Below are 21,709 nucleotides of genomic sequence, written 5' to 3'. Positions count from 1 at the left end.
CATCTTAAGCGAACTTAGGCTTAGAAGGTCAAAATTGCTTGCTCTCCCTCATATGTGGATTACAGACCTAAAACAAATGCAGTAATATTATTGGACATGGGTCACACACCAAGGGGAGAATGTGCATGGGAGGGATAGGGAAAGGGAAGGAAACCTAAAACCTGAATGTGGCTGATGTGCTCACTGTAGAGGAGCTAATATAGTACTCTTAAACTTGCAGAAGCCACTATGGGAAGGGGAGTAGGAAGTAGTGAAGCAGTCTAGTAGAGATGAACCAGGGTGGGTAGTAGTACACAATGCATGGAAACAACTCTGGGAATCTCTCTGTATAGCTATCTTTATCTCAAACTAGCAAAAATGCTATATTTTTCTTATTATCTTTTATGTTTCTTCTTCAACAAAATCAGAGAACAAGAGGGGGGAACAGGTTCTGCCTGGAAGTAGAGGGGTGGGCAAATAATGTATACACATGTAAGTAAATGTAAAAATGATAAAAATAAAAAAGAAATGTTACTTACGTTATTACTCTTTTTGAAGAGTAACAAGAAAGTGGCTCTCAAACTCATTTCTTTTTGGGGACTAAACCAAAATAACACATCCAATTTTATTATATAAGATTGGAACAGAAAATGACTATATTATAAATATACAATATGAATGTCACAGAGTTTTGTTTGCTTTGGTCACTACTGTATTTCCAGTTAAGAAGGGTAGTTACAGTGGATGCTCAATAAATATTTATAAAATGAATAAACAAATTTAAAAAAAAGAAAAGGGGCATGTAGGGTAAGGGGGACCTTGAAGCAGGGAGAACAAGATAATTCTTTTGGGCAATGTTCATCTTTAAGCAAGCAATTTGAGATTAGGACATCTGGTGATAAACAGCTTTTGGACCACGAGAACCTTGAAAGCTCAAGCAATGTTTCACAAAGCATGTAGGCAGCAATTTGGGGAGGTTAGCTGGTATCTACACAATGATAGTTATATTATACAGTAACTCCTTGGACAGAAAAGAGTTCAATTTAGTTTGTTCTCACACTCAAACACAGGGCCTCGTGTTTGCTAAGCAGGCTCTCTACCACTTGAAGCACTCTACCAGTCCTTTTGCCCTATTCTAGGCCTGGTCCTTGACTGGATCCTGGAGATACAGGGTGGGAGGGATGGCTGAGTATATAGGATCCTGCCTTCTGGAACTCACAGCCAGAGAGGACTCAGGCACAGGGAATTGTGGCCAAACAAGATTCATGCAGGAGAGGTGAAAGTCCAGGGATCTGGGGCCCAGAGAGGGCCAGCTGGTCCAGCCTGGGAAGTCAGGACAGCCTGTCTGGCTGGGAGGGGATAAGTGTGAGAGTGGCTGATGGGAAAGTATCTGGGAAAAGAGACCTGGGTGTTCACAGCAGCAGAACCAGAGGGAGCACTTTGATGTGGGGAGTGCAAGTCCCTGAATGGACCTGGAAGAAAAAGTCAGGAAAGGTGAGGAGAGAGTGAGTAAGTCCCAGTGAGGAAGAACCTATGAGCTGCCAGAAGTACATGTCCTACACCTTTAGGTCAGAGGAAGTTCTTGGCCAGATTTTCCATTGGGAAAGAAATGGTGTACTAGGGATAGGAGGTGGGGAGGTCCTGGAGGCAAGGCTGGGGTTGCCCTGACACTCACTGGATGGAAGATGGATGAGTAAGTGGATCAGGAGAAATTCCTTGTTTGGCTAGACTTTGTGGTCCTACATTGATGTGAGAAAAAGGGTGAGCTGAGTAGACAGCCTGGGTTCAATGCTATTCACTGAGCACAGGCACAAGAGGGAAAAAGCAGAAAAACCAACAAACATGAAAGCTGTGGTCACTAGGAGTGGGGTGCAGGATGAAGAGTGGGAGAGGGAGAGGAGGCAAGGGTGAGTTGGGAACTCAGAAACAGGCAGAGAAAACCCAGCACAATCTTCCCAGTTGCCTGATCTTGGGCAAGCCCTCTACCTTTCTGAGCCTCAGTTTCCCCATCTATGGTTTGGATGCTATGACTCCCCCAGAGCTGTTGTGAGGGTTGCAGTTATCATAGAACAAGTGCCTCAGAGAAGCCTGCTTCTTGAGTGGGGAAGCTTCCCCCAGTGCTGGGATCCCTGGAACCACATGAGATCCCACTCCAAGACTCAGATCCCATCAGTGTGCTGTCAATTCCTGCCTCACAGATAGTCACTGCCAAGGCTGGATGAAGGCAGGGTGTGAGGAGAGGGTCCTGGTGTGCACACAGAGAACCCCAGGGCAGGAGGAGTGATGATGCTTGAGGGTCAGTTGGCGAAAGACAGAAAGTTTGAGACTCATCTTTCCATTATTTTTCCCACCTCAGTTGCTGGTACATGCAGCCTCAAGTTCACATGCTCAGAAGCACAGGCACAATGCACTTGTACATGCATGTCTGCCTCCTTAGCACGTGCACATGTATACGCACATGTTCTTAGCAGGTGATGCACATGAGAAAAGGGGTCCCCCAGGCCAGGCTTTTGATTTCCCTACTAGAGTCTCTGCTGTTTCCCAGAGGGCCGTTTGCACTGTGTTTGGTTTTTCTGTTGCAGTCACACTAACAACCCAAGGTTGGAGATGTGATTGAGATTGTCCACATTGGCTGTCTGGATTATGCTAATCTATGTGGGAGATGGTTACGAGAACCACCTCACTGCTCCACTAAGGATTATTGAAAATTCAATTTTCAATGTATTTGTTAAGTAGATAATGAAAACAAGGCCATTAATAGTGTAACTAATGAGCGAGCTTAGGGTACTTTGGCGCGCCTCATCTGGAGATCACGAGTAGGAGAGGATCATTTCTTTTAGTTTTGGTAGTCCTGGCTCTTGCTTGTTGAAAGCTTACAGGCTGTGCCAACAGACTAAGAGGCTTCAGAGCTGGAGAATTGCTGCACCTTAGAAGTCACTGACTCACAGCTCTGGGTGTTCATGTCAGAGGCTTTCTGCTCTGGGTTTCAGTTGCCAGTGGCTTGGCACTTGTCTAGTGAAATCCTCTTGCTATAAGCAGCTGCGGGGGACAGTAGTGGTTTGTAGCAATGTTGTAAATCTGAAGCCTCAGGTTTCAGGACCCTCAGCCTGCAGTCTGGCAGTTCTCAGGATGTTTTCCGGTGACTGGGGCCTGCAATCTCTAACCCACTGCCTTCTGTCTTCTGCAGGTTTCCCCTGTGCTGTCTTGTTGCTACCGCTGCTGCTGCTACCACTGCCACCACCTCTGCTGCTCTACTAACACTTGTCTCTGCATTATCAACTCTGTGTGCCTGCTCTACTTGCACTAAAAATCTTAAGTAAGGGTCAGAAGCATGGCTCAATGGTGGAGTGCCTGCCTAGCATGTGTGAAGCCCTGAGTTCAAATCCCAGTCTCTCTCACACACAAAATCATATACAAGCCAGAAAAGAACTTTAGGATGGGTTTTTATTGGGTTAGATGTTGCAACATTAGGGTACTGAATGCGAGAATGTAAAAAAAAATGAAACCCATACACAAAGGCACTTCTCATGTATCCACACCTCCAGCTACTGGGATGTGTTTTTGTTACCTGCTGTTTTTTTGCTTTGCTAAATAAAACTTCTATAAACTTCTCACCTAACTAACATCCTTAATTTTTTTTATGTCAATGTCACAAACTTGTTTGGCATCGGTGCCATGGACACTGTGACCACATCACAAGTTTCACCACCCCAGATTGAGGTTCATGCTTTCTGAGAATATCCTTGGATTTGAACTGGTCTTGATTCTACCAGAAAAGACATACTACGAAGCAAATAAAATGGCAACGTCATCCTGGAAAAGTTATTTGCAAACCGATTGACAAGAAATGAGCTCTTATTTTGTATAAACACATCAACAAGAAAAATATAGTTGAACAGAAAGGTGAACAAATACATTAATGGACTCTTGTCAGGGGGATTACAAGTTGAATAAACTTATGGCAAAATGGGATACTTTATAAGTAATGATAGAAATGTGAATTAAAACTCAATAAAATAGCATGCTACACCATTCTGACAAATATTGAAAAAGATGTTGAGTCATTGAGACTCTTCCATACTGTTGGAGGAAAACTTAATTTTACATTCTTTCTCTAATAAAGCTCAATGAAGTGTGCTTTCTTGGCAAATAAGAAGTTTTAAGTTTCTATTATTAGATATGATGCCTAATGTTTCAGTTAAAGTATATTTACTGTATAAAGTCCAAGGGATAATTTCACAGTTTAGAGATAGTAGCAATAGGGGAGTAGATGTATTAATATTAGGATCTTCTCATGTGAATGAAGAATGAATATTATTTATATGACTTGTGGATTCTTGTTGTGTTGTAGTTAATATGTAGAGAGTACATAAAGTTGTGGTGAGTATATTGAAAAACTTGCAAATAGAACTGACAGTTGATGGAAGAATTAGATCTGCAAGGAGAGCTGTAAATCATCATATTTCCAGGAGTGGCAGTATTAATTGTAATCCTTGGGCTAGTAATATATTCCAGCTGTGAATTTGTTCACGATTAGAGTTTGCTAGACAAAATAGAACAGAAGATGTAAGTCTGTGAGAGAGTATTAGTGCTGTAGCCCCTATAAAATTTCATGGTGTTTCAATAAGGACAGCCACAATTACTACAGCTATATGACTTATGGATGAATATGCAATTAAAGATTTTAGGTCAGTTGGTGCAAACAGATGGAACTTGTTATAATTATCTCTCATAAAGATAATGAAATCAATGGATATAAATTCTGTTAAAGGAGTAAGTAATAGAGTAATTCATAATGTTCCATAACTTCCTAGATTCAATACAGTCCTATCTATGGAGGAAAACAGTGTTTTGTTTTTCCTCTACTCTTACACTACAATCAACTCAGAAAACTTTTGTGACCCTAAAGGGATGAGTATTTCTCCCCATTAGCAAGTAAGCAGGCAATCATTTCTAATGTAGACCATCACCAGAAGTCCTCTAACCAAATTCAATTCTTACAGTACTTAGAGATATCTACGAAGAGACAGCATCAGATCCCACAGGTTGAGGGCTGGGTCCCCAGGACAGCCCCACTCCCTATTTCAGATGCCAGTCACAAGTCTCAGGTTGTTTTACCTGTGCTCTGACCAACTGGCTATGATTCATGGTTTCCACAATTTCCCTTCATGTTTGATTAGTTTGCTTGAGCAGCTCACAGAACCCTGGATTATTGTGAAGGTCATTGAGAAGGGTACAGATGAAGGGATGCATGAGGTGAGGCAGGTGGGAAGGGGTGCAGAGCTCCATGCCTTTTCTGGGTGGGATATCCTCCAGGAGATCAACTATCAGACCCATTCTTTTGGGTTTTAATAGACACCTCACTCCATAGACTTGATTGCTGATAGATTGGGTGGGGAAACCCAGGAAGGCCTGTTTAGATTCTTCTAGGCCTCTTTGCAGCAAGCTTCCTTTCAGTGAGTGGATCAGGATCCCTCTGGAATAAGGAGTGTCTTATGACCTACTATTGGACAAGATAGGTCAGAATTATGAGTCCGGCACCATGGACAAAACCAAGAAACATACGTCATAGTATCACACCCTACAACCTGGCAATTACGGTTTGTGACTCTATTTTCAATTTTGTGGATTCTAACCAAGATTTGAAAATTAGATAGAATGATTGAAAGGAGAATTTATTAGTGTATCTCATTTAGTCCAGAGAGGTTTTTTTGGGTAAGACTTTTGTCTTTTTATGTATCTCATTACATATATTTATACACATATCCAGCATGTATTGTAAAATGTGTTTCTTCCTGTGATTATTGTTGAAAAAAAGTTTTAAAACCTCTGCTTAGAGAATAGTTGGCCCAGGTACACCAAGAGACTTGTGCAGGGTGCTCATTGTAGTCTTGTTGGGAACACATCCAATAGCCATTGGCAAGAGACAGGATAAATAAACTGTACTGTCTTATAAATGTACAAGGTTACAATCCAGGAACATAGATTAGGAACCTAATCTTTATTTTTTTGGAGAGAGATCTAGCATCAAACTAAGGATTCTCTTCCCTCGACCTCCTGAGTCCTGGGATTACAGGTGGGTTGCCACCATGACCAGCTAGGAACCTAATCTTGAGGAAATACCGAGTTGTAGAATGCATAGTTTGATTCCATTTTTCGAAGGCTTAAAAACACAAAGTTATTGAATTTCATTGATACATTATTAGGGGATATATTTAAGATTTTTGAAAAGCAATATTTAGTAGACAAAATTCCCGAGAGTGACTGCAACTATTTTCAGAGGGAGAAGAACATGAGGTTAAATTTTATATTTTTGTTTACAACTGTATTGAGCTACAATTCACATATCATATAGTTCACTTATTTAAAATGTGTAGTTCAATAGTTTTTAGTATATTCACAAAGTTGTGAAACTGTTAGCCAATCCATTTTAAAACATTCTCTAACCAAAGGAGATAAAAATATACTATGGAGAAAAGACAGCCTCTTCAATAAAAACTGCTGGGAAAACCAGTTAGCAGTCTGCAAAAAACTGAAACTAGATCCATGTATATCACCCTATACCAATATTAACTCAAAATGGATCAAGGATCTTAATATCAGACCACAAACTCTAAAGTTGATACAGGAAAGAATAGGAAATACTCTGGAGTTAGTAGGTATAGGTAAGAACTTTCTCAATGAAACCCCAGCAGCACAGCAACTAAGAGATAGCATAGATAAATGGGACTTCATAAAACTAAAAAGCTTCTGTTCATCAAAAGAAGTGGTCTCTAAACTGAAGAGAACACCCACAGAGTGGGAGAAAATATTTGCCAACTATACATCAGACAAAGGACTGATAACCAGAATATATAGGGAACTTAAAAAACTAAATTCTCCCAAAACTAATGAACCAATAAAGAAATGGGCAAGTGAACTAAACAGAACTTTCTCAAAAGAAGAAATTCAAATGGCCAAAAAACACATGAAAAAATGCTCACCATCTCTAGCAATAAAGGAAATGCAAATTAAAACCACACTAAGATTCCACCTCACCCCTGTTAGAATAGCCATTGTTAGCAACACCACCACCAACAGGTGTTGGCGAGGATGCAGGGAAAAAGGAACCTCATGCACTGTTGGTGGGAATGTAAACTAGGACAACCACTCTGGAAAAAAAATTGGAGGCCTCTTAAAAAGCTAGACATCGATCTACCATTTGATCCAGCAATACCACTCTTGGGGATATACCCAAAAGACTGTTACTCCAGAGGCACCTGCACATCCATGTTTATTGCGGCACTATTCACAATAGCCAAGTTATGGAAACAGCCAAGATGCCCCACCACTGACGAATAGATTAAGGAAATGTGGTATCTATACACAATGGAACTTTATGCAGTCATGAAGAAGAACGAAATGTTATCATTCGCTGGTAAATGGATGGAATTGGCGAACATCATTCTGAGTGAGGTTAGCCTGGCCCAAAAGACCAAAAATCATATGTTCTCCCTCATATGTGGACATTAGATCAAGAGCAAACACAACAAGGGGATTGGACTTTGAGCACATGATAAAAGCGAGAGCACACAAGGGAGGGGTGAGGATAGATAAGACCCCTAAAAATTAGCTAGCATTTGTTGCCCTTAATGCAGAGAAACTAAAGCAGATACCTTAAAAGCAACTGAGGCTAATAGGAAAAGGGGGCCAGGAACTAGAGAAAAGGTTAGATCAAAAAGAATTAACCTAGAAGATAACACACACGCACAGGAAATCAATGTGAGTCAACTCCCTGTATAGCTATCCTTATCTCAACCAGGAACACTTGTTCCTTTCTATTATTGCTTATACTCTCTCTTCAACAAAATTAGAGATAAGGGCAAAATAATTTCTGCTGGGTATTGAGGGGTAGGGGGGAGAGAGAGGGGGTGGAGTGGGTGGTAAGGGAGGGTGTGGGGGCAGGGGGGAGAAATGACCCAAGACTTGTATGCACATATAAATAATAAAACAATTAAAAAAATTGAAAAAATTAAAAAAAAAATAAAACATTCTCATCACCTAAAAAGAAACACTGAGCCTAAATTCTTCCATCCCTTCCATCCCTAAACCATCACTATAGTTGTGAATCCACTTTCTGTCTGTATATGTGCCCATTCCCACAATTCAGAAGAATGGAATCATATACCACATAGTTTTTGTGACCAGCCTCTTGCACTCAGCATGTTTTTAGGTTTGTTCTATGTTTTACTATGAATCAGTACTTCTTTTTGTGGCCAAATAATATTACCTTTGTAGGATATATTCCACATTTTGTTTGTCTGTTCATCAGTTGACAGACATTCAGGTTGTGTCACCTTTTGGTTATTATGAATAGTGCTACTGTATTAGTTAGGGCTCTCCAGAAAAACAGAACGAATGAATAGGAGATTATCTGTCACAGATCTATCTATCTATCTATCTATCTATCTATCTATCTATCTATCTATCTATCCATCCATCTATCACTTTATTATGAGGAATTGTCTGAAATCACGGAGGTTGTGAACTCCACCATCTTCTTTCTGCAATATGGAGAACCCAGAGATTCAGGAAAGCTTGTAGTGTAATTCAGTCTGAGTCTGAAAGCCTGAGAACCACAGAGCCAATGTTATAAATCCCAGTCCATGGGCAGCCGATGAGATGAGATGCCTCAACTCAAGGAGCCAGGAAGATAAAAGGGGAGCAAATTCCTTCTTCCTTAACCTTTCCTTCCATACTCAAAATGTATGAATTCAAGACCGAAGTTCTAGTGTTGGTCAGCAGGCCAGGGCTGTGGGCTAACTCTGCCACATTCTCTGTCCAGGTAGGAGCACTTTGGTCCTTTTTCTATTCATCAGCTTCATAGACAAGATGGGAACAGGCAGGATTCCCAATTCTCCTGCTCAGAAAATTGGTCAATCCTTGCAAGGGGTTGGTATCCAGGGAGAAATCTGTGATCAACTGGGTCATGGTCAGCCACTTAAAAGATGTCCGGCATGGCCAAGTAGGAACAGTCCACAGTGGTCTGACTGGTGGGGGCAGAAAGGAATCTGCTGAACCCACTCCACTTTTCCTCTAGATTGAGGGTAGGTATACCTTAAGGGTTGTTGACTGCAACCCATAGGAGCATGGTGTGGAGGTGGTGAGAGGGGCCAAGTCTCCCTGGGAGCAGTGTGGGCTGTGGGAATAGCTGGCCTGCAGAGATGCTGTGGTTCTGAAGACTGAATTTCCAGCTTCACTTCCAGTCCTCCTGAAGCCTCAGTTTTGCTAAGAGTCTAAAGAAAGGAACTGACTGATCCTTGTCTCTAACCACGTGACCCACAGTGAGGGTGCTAAGTTCTCTTTCCAGTCTCACCCACTCCTTCCTGTCTGATTAGCCTAGTATACAACAGGTATAAGTGCATATTGGTGGGATTGGAGATTCTTATTTGGCGTTTGGGTGAGATTGCATGCTGGTGCCTCAAAAAAGGAGATGGGTGGGTACAAGGAAAAGGGGAATGAGGGTGAATATGGTGGATGTATTTTGTATCCATATATGAAAAGAGAAGAATGAAATCTGTTGAAACTGTGCTAAGAAGCGGGGCTGGAGAGAAGAGGGAGAATGATTGAAGGGGTAAATCTAACTAAGATACGTTGTAAGCACATATGCAAATATCACAATACATCTCCCATGTACAACTATTATACACTAATAAAATTGTAAAAAAGCAACCTCTACAACCCAGGTGATGATGGAGTTTGGTTTCCAGTTGGACTAGAATGCAGGAGTGTTTCTGAACTGTCAGTGGCAGAGAAAAGGGAGTGATTTCTTTCTACACCTCTAGTGGAGCAGGCTCACTCTTTTTCAAAAATGGGGAGAATGTGTCTTCTACAACATGCTTTATTTGATGCTGTTGGACTTGAAATTGGGGAAATGTCTGCCTGGTCTGGCAATGGTCAGTTTGCATGTTGGAGTGTGACTCTTACAACTCCTCCCCTTCTGTTCCTTTATCCTGACCCCCTAGCCCCACCTAATCTCACTTGTTCCCATTTCTTTTCTTTCTTCCTGGAACTTGGGGTTTTTCTTTTTTCATTACTACCTTTTAAATTAACATACATAAATAGTACAGGGGGTTTCATTGTGATTGTGATAATTCCTTACAGTGTGTACAGTGTATTTTGAAGAAGTTCACCCCCTCTATTATATTCCTTTAACTTCCATCCCTCCTCCTTCTCTTTCAAATATTGTTTGGTGGGTTTCATTATATATCATATATATATATATATATATATATATATATATATATATATATATATAAAATATACTACATAATGTATATTATATAAGTAATGCAGTTCAATTCTCTTCACCACCAAATACCCCTTACTTTCTTCCCTCCCTCTGATTCCTCCCCCAAGACAGTCCATCTTTTATACTCATGTCCTATCATCATCATTGTCACTATCATAAATCATCATCATCATATCATTTTAGGTCTAGATTCTACATATGAGTGAAAATGTGTGATATTTGGTTTTTGGAGCTTGACTTATCTTGCTTAACATGATGAGCTCCACTTTCATCCGTTTTCCTGAAAATGACATAATTTCATTCTTCCTTAGGGTGAATAATGCTCCATGGTATGTAGGTGGTGATAGGGGCCACATTTTCTATATCTATTAATCAGTTGTGGAGCACCTAGGCTGATTCTACACCTTGGCTCTTGTGAACTGTGCTGAAATGAACATAGGTATACAGGTATTTCTCTTGTATGTTGATTTACAGTTCTTCAGATATATGTCCCAGAGTGCTATGGCAGGGTCATAAGGTAGGTCTATCTTTAATTTTTTTTGGAGGGGTGTATTTGGAGGTGAACTCTGGGCCTTGAGCTTACTAGGCAGTGGGTCTACCAGTTGAGCCATGCCCTGACCCCATTTTCCTTCGGTTATTGTTGACATAAGGTCTTGCATTTATGCCCAGGATGACCTGGACTGAAATCCTTCTCCTTATGCTTCCCATGTAGTAGGGATAACAGGCAGGTACCTCTATGCTCAGTTTTTTATTGGTTGAGATGGGGTCTTGTAAACTTTTTAAAAAGTTCTTCAAAATTTTATCATTAACAGCATAAGGGAGTTGCGTTGTAAGAATTTCATAGATGCATGCAGTTTACTTTGAACATCCTCACCAGCATTTGTTTATTTTCTTGATGATTGCTACTCTGTCTGGGATAAGATGAAATTTCAATATAGTTTTGATTTGCACTTCCTTAATAGCTAAAATGTTGGACATTTCTTTGTGCATTTATTAGCCACCTGTACTTCTTTCTCTGAGAACTGTATATTTAATTAATTTGCCCATTTATTAATTGGAGTTTTTATGTTTGATTTTTTGAGGTTTTTGTATATTCTGGGTATTAATATTGAAAATTTTCTCCCATTCTGTGTGTTAACTCTTAATTCTGGTAATTGTCTCATTTGATGCACAGAAGCTTTTTAATTTGTCAATTATTGTTTTTACTTCTTGGGCAATTGGAATCCTATTCAGAAAATATTTACCTATGTCTATATCTTGCAGAGTTTTACTGTAGTAGTTTCAAAGTTTCAGATGTTACATTAAGATCCTTTTCTTTATCATATTATTGTTGTTTTGGGGGTACATTGTGACTTTTACAAAAATGCTTACAATATATCATAGTTGAATTCACCCTTTCCATCCTTCTCCTTTATCTCCTTTCTCCCTTATTTCTGGAGTAGTTTCAACAAGTCTCATTTTTTCCATTTTCATACATGAGTGCATAACATTTTCACCAAAGTCACCTCCCACACCTTTCCTTATCCCCCCTCCCACCGGTACTAACTCCCAGACAGGACCTGTTTAACCCTCCTGCTCTCCATTTTTGAAAAAACCATTTTTGTTTGTTTAAGATAGCTATATGGGGAGTTTCATTGTGACAATTCCATGTATATATTATGTGTTATAACCCAAATTGCTTCAACTCTTCTATTTTTTCCTTTCTACCTGAGTCTCTTTCTTACTGTGATTTCAACAGGTTTAAAAATCCCGTATTCACTATTGTAACTACATCAACCATATTCACCTTCTTAGCTTCCTTCTTTTACCCTCCCTCTCTCATATGTGACATGTTTTTCATAATATTGCTTGTATTTGTCTTGGGCCTGTCTTCCACATATGAGAGAAAACATGTGGCTTTTTGGCTTTCTGAACCTGGCCAACTTCATTCAAGATGATGTTCTCCAGTTCCATCCATTTACCTGCAAATGAAAGAAAGTTTCATTCTTCTTTATGGCTGAAAAAAATTTCATTGTATATAAATATCCCATTTTCTTAATCCATTCATCAGTTTTTGGGGCATCTTGCTTGTTTCCATAGTTTAGCTGTTGTATACAATGCTGCAATAAACATGGGTATGTGGGTGTCTTTATTGAAACCTTTATTCATTTGGGTATATCCTTAGGAGTGCTTTTCCTGGATCATATGGCAGTTCTAGTTTTAGTTTTTTGAGGAAATTCTGTACTGCTTTCCATAGTGGTTGTACTAATTTACATTCTCACCAACAGTGTATGAGAGTTCCTTTCCCTTCAAATCCTCACCAACATTTGTTGTTGTTGGTGTTCTTGATTATAGCCGTTCTAACAGGAGTGAGGTGTTGAATTGGTTTCTGTACAAGGTGAGATTCAGGGGTATATTTTCAGACTTCTGCATGCAGATAACCTGTTTCCCCACATCATTTGTTGATGAGGCTGTTTTCTCCAATATATTTTTTAGCTTCTTTGTCAAAAATCAAATGACTGTAGCTGTGTGGATCTATTTTCATGTCTTCTTTTCTGTGTCAGTGGTTCACTGGATGAAGTATTCTGTAGATGTATGTTAAGTCCATTTGGTGTATAGTGTTGATTAATTCTGAAATTTCTTTGCTGATTTTTTTGGTGTGTATAACCTATTTATAGGTGAGAGTGGTATATTGAAGTCTCCCACTATTATTGTGTTGGAGTCTAGTAGTGTGCTTTTAAATCCAGTAGTGTTTGTCTGATGAAATTGGGTGCACCAAGGTTTAGTTCATATATATAACCTTTATCTCTTCTGAATAATTTTGGTTTGATATCTGTTTTATCAGATATGAGCATAGCTACTCTTGCCTGCTTTCAGGGTCCATTTGTTTGGAAAATCTTTTCCATCCTTTCACCCTAAGTCAGTGTTTTTCTTTTTCAAAATATTTTTCTTGGAATTTGCTTTTGAATCCAATCCATCATTCTGTGTCCTTCAATTAGAGAATTGAGACTATTAACATTCAGTGTTAATGTTTATCTTCCTCTTCTTTGTGTAGGATCCCTTTAAATATCTTTTTCAGTGCTGTTTTAGTGGTCAAGTTTTCCATTAGATTTTTTTCATTGTTCAAGGTTTTTAATTTATCTTTCAGTTATGAAGGATAGCTTTCCTGTATACATAAATCTAGGTTACAGTTATTTTGGGGGGCTTAGAATGTATCATTCTGTGCCCTCTTTGCTTTTAGAGCTTCTGTTGAGAAATCTGTGGTTATTCTGATGAGTTTACCTTTATATTTACTTGTTGTTTCTCTCTTACAGCTTTAAATATTCCTCCTTTGTTCCATGTATTTAGTGTTTTAACTATAATATGTCTAGGAGTGTTTGTTTTCTGATCTTGCTTGTTGGGTGGTCTGAAAGCCTTGTATACCTGAATAACCCTTTCTTTCTCAAGATTGGGGATGTTTCCTGTTATTATTTTGTTGAATATGTTTTCTCTGCTGTTATATCTCTTGTCCTTTTCCTATACCCATTATGCATAGGTTTTTTTTTGATGATATCTTAGACATCTTGCATGTTCCATTTGTATTTTTTTAGTGTTTTTGTCATTATCTGATTGATCTAATTCCTCTACTTATCTTTGATTTGTGATACTCTATTATCCCCTGTTCCATTCTACTAGTAAGGCTTTAAGTTGAGTTTTTTGTCTGTATTATGGAGTTTTTCTTTCCAGGATATCAAAATGACTTTTCCAGAATTTCTATATCTTTATTGAATTCCTTCTTCATATTCCACTTTGTCTTCCTTGTTTAATTCAGATGTTTATTTGAATTCTCTTTGAATTCATTCAGTTTTTTATTTGTATTCTTTTTGAATTTATTCAGGTGCTTATACATATCCTCTTTAATTTCATTAATCATTCTTATAATTATTCTTTCAAATTCATTATTTGAAATTTCATGTGCTCCCCATTGTTGAACTCCTTTATTGTGGAATTTTTGACTTTTGGAAGAGACTTGTTGCCTTGTTTTTTCATATTACTTGTGTTTCTAGGTTGGGATTTACATGTCTGAGGCCAAGTAGTTGGTTGAAAGCTTTAATCTCACATATTCTTTCAGTTAGACTAGTCTCAGTGTTCAGGTAACATGTAGATTTGGGTTGTGGTGCTATTTCTCACCACTGGACTGTGAAGTATGGCTCAATAGCCCAGCATTCACCCACATGCTCAGGGTACAAGGACTGGTTCCCAGCACTGCTCAGATCAAGGTACACTAGCTGGAGTTACTTGTAGAAGGGTTGGTTGTCCTCTTCTGGACTGCTTTCACTATAGAAGCTTTCCTTTATTTGTGTAACATATGCTGTTATTGGCTGCAGGGAGCATCACAACTTGTGGGATGGGTAGGTTCCCCCCTTATTGACCCTGGCACATACACCCTGGTTGTCCGCAGGGGAAGCACACATCCAAGCTTTGGGGGTGATTCTTGAATGTGTCAGGGAGTGTGAGGAGGAAACAGAGCAATGAGCTCTGTGGGAGAACTGAGGGACCTAGTCACTCTGTCTGTTGGTCTCAGTGCTTACAGACTACATATTGTGGTTTTCCTTCCCATGCAGAGGCTGTGGAAGTTTTATGATTCTGAGGGTCTGGACTTAGGCCTTCAGTACTGACCATCAGCAAACACATGCCAGGATGCAGTTCCCAGGGGATGAGCTCAGTGTTTTTAGGTTGTGACTGCCAGTTTATCTCCCTGTGCTTGGGATGAGGCTACAATTCAGAGAGTCTGGGCTTGGTGCTCTGATCCATCTAGCAGTCAACATACACAGCCAGGAGGCTGGCCCTGGTGGCTTAATAGTAATCCCACCACAGGTGGGGTTCTTTTTTTCTAGTCCCAGCTGATGGGACTCACTCCTGGCCAGGGAGAGTGAAGCTTCTGACCACTGCAAGGCTCTATGTTCTTGGTGCCCTATGTTGCTGGTGCTATCATCTAGTTCCCCACAGCTTGAACTTCTCTGTGGTACCATGTCAGACACTCTTCCTCCCCTCCACCACCTCTTGTGGCCATCTCCCACCTACTGTCTGTGGGTCACTGTGTCATAAGTCCCTGCACTGGGTTTAAGGCTTGTGAGAGGTATGGACTTATTTTACAGCTAGAATTGGCAGTCTGTCTTCAGAATAATCTATTTTGCCTTGTGATGGCATCTTCAATTTCCCCTCAAAACTGGGATTTTTGGCTGTGCCCTGATCACAACTGTCACCAAATCCTTTTGAATCTATATCTTGAGCTTTGATTTCTCTCCCTTCCAATTGGTTTCCATACCTACTTGTCTCCTGGACATGTGTCCTGCACTTGACAGAATATAAACATTTTTACATGAACATTAATCTACATTATAATATATTTGGCTGTTTGGGTAGTGTTACAGGAAAAATGGAACTCTAAGGCTGACAGAAGATTGGATGTCAGGGAAGCAATACACAATTCATCCGATCAGATGGATGACTTCGGTAAGTCCCCTGAAAGGGTTTTAAAGTATTAATTTAAAAAGCAAAAGCAACAACTCTGTTTGTAGGGATGATGTATGTTTTACTTGAAGGTCTGTAGCATTGGCAGAGAGGACACATGGAAAAACAGGGTCATGCTGAGTCCTGTGGGCCTGGCTCTCTTAGACACCCCAGGAAAGGAACTATGGTGCTGGGTCAAGAACCTGGAAGATTCCCTGCCTCCTGTTGCTTGGGGTTTGGTTTTACTGAGGTGGATGAGTTGCAGTCCCTGGGAGAGGGTTTGTGTTTTCCCAGTCCCTCCTTAAGACACACTCCCAATTACATTCTGGGCTTCCCAAGGGGTAGAAATGGCTGGCTCCACAAGGAATCCATTGCTCCAGTACCTGGCCCCCCCTTCTGGGTCACACTGTGTTCTGAGGGAGGGAGGGTGCAGGAAAATGGCTCACAGCCATTTTCCATAGTGGGGGCTGTCAGGAAGGGTTCTTGTCCACTTCAACTCAACTTTCCCTTTCTTCCCTCTATTCACCTTCTATATGTTCCTTTTTCCTTCAGACTCAATAACAGCCATATTTCCTGAATATTGGCTATGTCCTAAAAATGCTAGTCTTTTGTTTAACCAAACTGGGCTGTTAATGAACAACCCAGTAATATAGAAATAATTCCCATTTTAGAGTTGTAGGGAATGATATTCTGGTTAATACCAGAGAATGGATTGCCCAAGAGACATAAGGGGTATTTGATTTCAATCCTTTACTTAAAAAAGATTTCTTTAATTCCAAGAACAAAATGTAAATATATTTATCTTGTTTAAGAAACTCACAAATCTAAGTGTCTAAGCCTCCCAAGTGCTGGGATTATAGGCATGTGCCATCATGCCGACCTTATGATTCTTTTTTTTTTTGCTCAAATTAGTCCATATTTGTTCAAGTTGTCTCCTTATCTATGTACTGAAAGGATTTCAAAAATATTGTCCTTCAACCAATTTGAGTCAGAGTGTATTTTACATATAGGGTATGTTTGTATCATAAAGTGACTATATGATTCTCAAGAAGTCTAAAAGGCCTTATTCTGGGCAAGCTATCATGTGCCTGGGTCTGAGTGAATCTTGTGAGCTACAGAGCTCAACTTACAAACCCCAATATACCAAACACTGATACTGCTGAACTCGGTATCCCAACCAGACCTTCAGTTGGCTGGGTCTTCAACTCTGAGCAGCAACTCAGCTCCCTGGTCAGGGGAGAATAACTCCATGTTGTCTGGCTCAGCTGAGTTGCAGGGAAAGAGAGGTACTGGTTGGCCTCACAGTGTTACAGAAATAGAACTCTTGAAACAAGAGCAACATGGTCCTGCTTGTGCAACTAAAATCATATCCTGTCATCTTTAATCCTGATTGTTGCCCCCCAGGCTTGTCTAGGACCTTCAAGGATTGTTAAGGGCATAAACATTGGAAACTTTCATAGGAGTGAATAGTGTCATAGGAGTCCACACTGTACTTGTACTGTCTTGGAAAGTTATCTATCTCCCACAGACTTAATCTTATCATCCAAGCAAGGGGTACCACAGTTCTTACTCAAAGGAGTGAGGGACAATGTGGGTCAAGTGTTCAGCAGGGTTTGGTGCATTGGGCTTTGAAAGATAGAGCTCTGTAAATCACAAGAATCACTCAGGCCTGGGTACATGGCCTCTGGCCCCTCACCAGGCATTTTAGACCTTCTTGGGAATCATGTAGTCACTTGCTGACTGATACAAATATGCTCCTTGCATAAAATGTGCTCTTTCTCATCTTGGGCAAACCACTCCACTGCAGTCCTGCGCTGTACACTGACTGCCATGGTCCCTCAAACACACCATCCCCATTTTCTCCTTGTCCCCTGAGCTGGTTTTTACTTTAGCAACTCTAGTAAATGGAAAATCTCCCCACCTGTGTGAAAGATTTCCCCCCTCCCTGTTTGCTATTGGATGAACAGAGGGCATCTATAGGCTGGGATAGGGCTATTTGAAGGTCAGGTTCTAGAATGCTCCCTGCAAAGCTCACCTCTACCTCTTTCTGTTTTTCCTACTGCAGAACCAACTAAAACCAAGACCTGGAGACCTGATTGAGATTTCTCGCATTGGTTATGCACACTGGACCATTTATGTGGGAAAAGACTATGTAGTTCATCTGGCTCCTCCAAGTAAGAAGGGTTCTCTTTCTCTCTCTCTCTCTGTCTCTGTCTCTCTCTCTCTCAGCCTTATGCATCTTAGCCAAGCACTCTACTGCTGTGTTACATCCTCAGCCCATGAGTTCTCTTAAACATGAAGGTTGAGATCAAGATTTTGCACAGATACAATTATGTGCTGATCATCATTTGGTCTCACAGAGTAGGCACTCAATTATATTTATATTTGATGAATGAATCATACTGTTTCCTACTAGGTGTATTAATTTCTATAACTTCCTATCAGTATGTATAATATTACTATTGATTTTTATTTTATTACATGATGGGACTCTGTCCAAACCAAGGTGCTTGGTTGTTGAGTGTTCCTCCATAGGTCCAATGTCCTGTATTTATTGTTCTGGAGGGAAAAACAACAGTAAAAAGCAATCACTCCCGTGAAATAGTTTCCACCTGGCTGCAAAGTGTAGTAGAAGGAGTGTGGACCTCCAAACTGGACAGAAGCAGTTTAGAATCCTGGCTGTTCTGCTTACTGACTTTGTGAACTTGAACATGTGTTTTCGTCTCACTATGTCTAGCTCTACCTTCTGATAAGAGTTCCTTTTCTCCAGGTTGAGGGAGAATGAAATGAAGGAGTGCATAGGAAAGCAGTGGTGTAGGGCTTGGCCAGGTGCTGAAGCAACCTTGCTTTCCATTTGGAAATGCTATGGCATTAAAGAAAAAGATGAAACACTGATAGGAATAGTAAGAACTCTTCACATAGAATACATATACTGGCAAAAAATGGAATGCTGTATATCCACTGGAAGAAGTTGTACGCAGGTATATTTACACCGACACAAGCTCTAAGGTCTTGTATAAAGTTCCATCCTCTTCCATGGAGTTTCTTCACAGGTAGGATAGGAGTATTGCAAAGATTGGTTCAGGGAATGATCTATTAGTTGGGTAAGCCCTTGTATGGCTTCAGGTTTTGAAGTGTACTGAGGCACATAGGAAGTGGTTTAGAAGATCAGTATGAATTTTATTGGGTATGGCACATTTGATTCTTTCCCACATCTGTAGAAGGGGAGGTCCATAGAATGCCAAGGATTTTAGAGAGATTTGTAATATCTATTTTTATGGACTATGTTTTTAGTTTTTAGTCAGGGTCTCACTGTGTAACCTAGAACTTGCCATTTGGTGCAGGCTGGCCTCAACACATTCTCCTCCTGTCTTATTTTTCTGAATGCTGGGAATAGAGATGTGTGACATTAAACTGACTACTTTATGGAATTCAGTAGTCTCCTCAGGACAATAAATTCAGGTCTTGAGGACATGCTAATGCTTCAGTGTCTGATGAATCTGGGTTTTTAAGGTAATTTCTCCTGAAGGTAATTTCATTTTTTACTTTATTTATTTACTTTTGGCTGGATTGGGTTTGGATTTGGGGACTTGTGCTTGTTAAGCTGCTGTTCTACCCCTTAAGCCACAACCCTAACCCTTTTGTGCTTGTTATTTTTCAATTTATTTGTCATGTTTTCATCCAGTTCATCCTTGGGCTATGATCCTCCTACCTACAGCATCTCATGTGGCTGGGTCACAGGTACATACCACTACCCTTGTCTTATTGATTGAGATGGGGTCTCTATAAGTTTTTTCCCAAGCTGGCCTCAAAACATGATCCGCCTTGATTTCTGCCTCCCAAGTAGCTGGGACTACAGGTATGAGGCACTGTGCTCAACTCTAGCTTCCTACTTTAGAAAGCAGGTCTCTACCTGGGAGATGCAAAGAGGCAGTATCCCACAAAAAAGCAGGACTTTCAGACAAGTGACCAAGATAATCGTTTGGATTCTGATAAAGGAACTCTTTGAACTGGATTAGAAATTCCCACCCCTGAGATATTTTTATTTCTTTAAGGAAGTTCTTTGCATATCATCATGTGGATTAAAGCAGAAAGAGTTGCTCTGGCACCTGTGAGCAGAGTACAAATTTCAAATTCCTCCATTTATTTTTAAGTTTATTCTCCTTGTTAGTTTAAAGGAATTATTAGCATTCGCTTACCAAGGGACTTCATAGAGCCCCATCACCAATGAGAACTGTTGTTCCAATTTTGCTTTATTGATCAAGGAACTTCCCAATATCCCTTCTGCTTACATAATGGCAAATATTTCTGTTACTGGGGACAAAATTGGGAATAGGTTTCTTAAAATTAGATCAAGGTCCTGCAGTTGCTGTGCTAATTGTAGGGTCATAATTTTATTTGTCCAATAGGTTCTCTTTTGTTTTAATGTTCTTCCAATACATACCAGGAAACATGGCCCAATTCCAACTTACATTTCCTTAGTAAGTCACTTGTTTTTTTGTGATCAGTCCATTGAATGAAACAGGTTAACAGAACTGCTTCATCATCCTTATCCTTAAGGCCAGAGGGTTGTTTGAAAATCTCTTCTAGACAGATTCAGAAATCTGAAGTGGATCCAGCCTTTTTCTGTGTTCAAGATTGGATATGGCCTAGTTTAGCTTATGAGATGTAATAGCTTCTGGGAACTATTGTCTCATTTTCTTCCCCTTTTTATTCCTTCTTTGGAGACATAGTGGTAAGATGCTCAAATCTTTAGTTGTATTATCATAGTTTTACTTTCCTAACAAATTTGGAGCATCCCTCTATCATATGAACAAATTAATATAAATCAGAAAGCCCTGGGTCACAGGATCCATAAGAAATTTTAATTTGATGGAAGTAGTGAAAGATAGAATCCATATTTACCTTTTGATTCCCTACGATGATTATATTGGGGGCACAGTAATTTTGCCAATATCTAGAAGCCAAGAGAATCATATGTTTTCTCCCCATATTGCCAAAAGTGTGACTTACCAAGCAGCATCAACATAATACATGCATCCACAATGAGCCTAGAGAGCTCAACATGCCAAAGGAGTGAATCTGAGGGAGACATCCTTGAACTCTGTGGTCAGCAAGAAACTGATGATCACAAGAGGCTCTGTAGATGATGGTCTCTGGTTACTCCCTGTCCTCTGGGATCAGCAAAAGTTGGTGCTGTTAATCTTTGAATCCTACTTCTGACACCAGAAACTGTCAAAAATACTATGTTAGAGAAATTTAAAGGTTTTTTTTGTACATACAAAGTAGCAGTTCCAAAACTGGGAACTTGAAAGTGAAAATAGCAAGAAGCTTGGCTGGCAGCAGTTGCAGCTCAGTTTATGAAGCGTGCATGGGGACGCACACTGTTCCCAGTTGGGATTGGCCACTGGAGACTTCCCTTGAGGCAGTAGTGCTGCATGAATTTACTTGTTTGGCTAGGAAGCTGTAAGGTATGTTGAAGTGAAAATAGTTGGGGCTTTACTAATGTTAGAGTTAACATTTTGGGGGAAATTTTGGCAGTTTTAAGTTTTTTTTTGATGGCACTGGAGTTTGAAATCAAGGCCTTGTACTTGCTAGGCAGGTGCTCTCCCACTTAAGCTACACTAGTAACATTTTTGCTTTTAGGTTATTTTTCTGATAGGGTCTTTCTCTCTTTACCTGGTGCTGACCTCAGACTATTATCCTCCTACCTATATACCCTACATAGAAGGAATTACAAACTTGGCCCATCATAACTGTCTTGTGTGTTGAGATGACTGGCCTCAAACTGTGATCCTCCTGATATCTGCCTGAGTTTTAAGTTTTGATTTTTCTAAGTATAAGTGTTTGGTGCAGGGTTAGGATATATTTAAACTGTGACCACCATTTTGCTTTCTCATTATATATTGGTTTCCCACATATATTTAAAAAATTAAACTTATTTAGAATAATTTGCAAATAATACAA

The 21,709-nt window shown here is 40.0% G+C and overlaps 1 protein-coding gene across 13 annotated transcripts in view; it reads left to right on the top strand.

The window, feature by feature from the left end:
- LOC109683265 (phospholipase A and acyltransferase 2-like) overlaps positions 1-21,709 on the top strand; it is a 113,484-nt gene that overhangs the window by 87,936 nt on the left and 3,839 nt on the right. For all 13 annotated transcript variants that reach the window (XM_074048005.1, XM_074048001.1, XM_074047956.1 and 10 more), the window contains 2 exons: positions 15,656-15,745; positions 17,808-17,916. In XM_074048005.1, coding sequence (XP_073904106.1) covers positions 15,698-15,745; positions 17,808-17,916 — 157 coding nt within the window. In that variant the 5' untranslated portion in view covers positions 15,656-15,697. The remainder of the gene's footprint in view (positions 1-15,655; positions 15,746-17,807; positions 17,917-21,709) is intronic.

This window comes from Castor canadensis, chromosome 1 (genome assembly GCF_047511655.1).
Source record: "Castor canadensis chromosome 1, mCasCan1.hap1v2, whole genome shotgun sequence".
NCBI classification, from domain to species: Eukaryota; Metazoa; Chordata; class Mammalia; order Rodentia; family Castoridae; genus Castor; species Castor canadensis.
The sequence above is the reverse complement of the archived record's forward strand: the minus strand, read 5'-3'. Positions and strand labels throughout refer to the sequence as shown.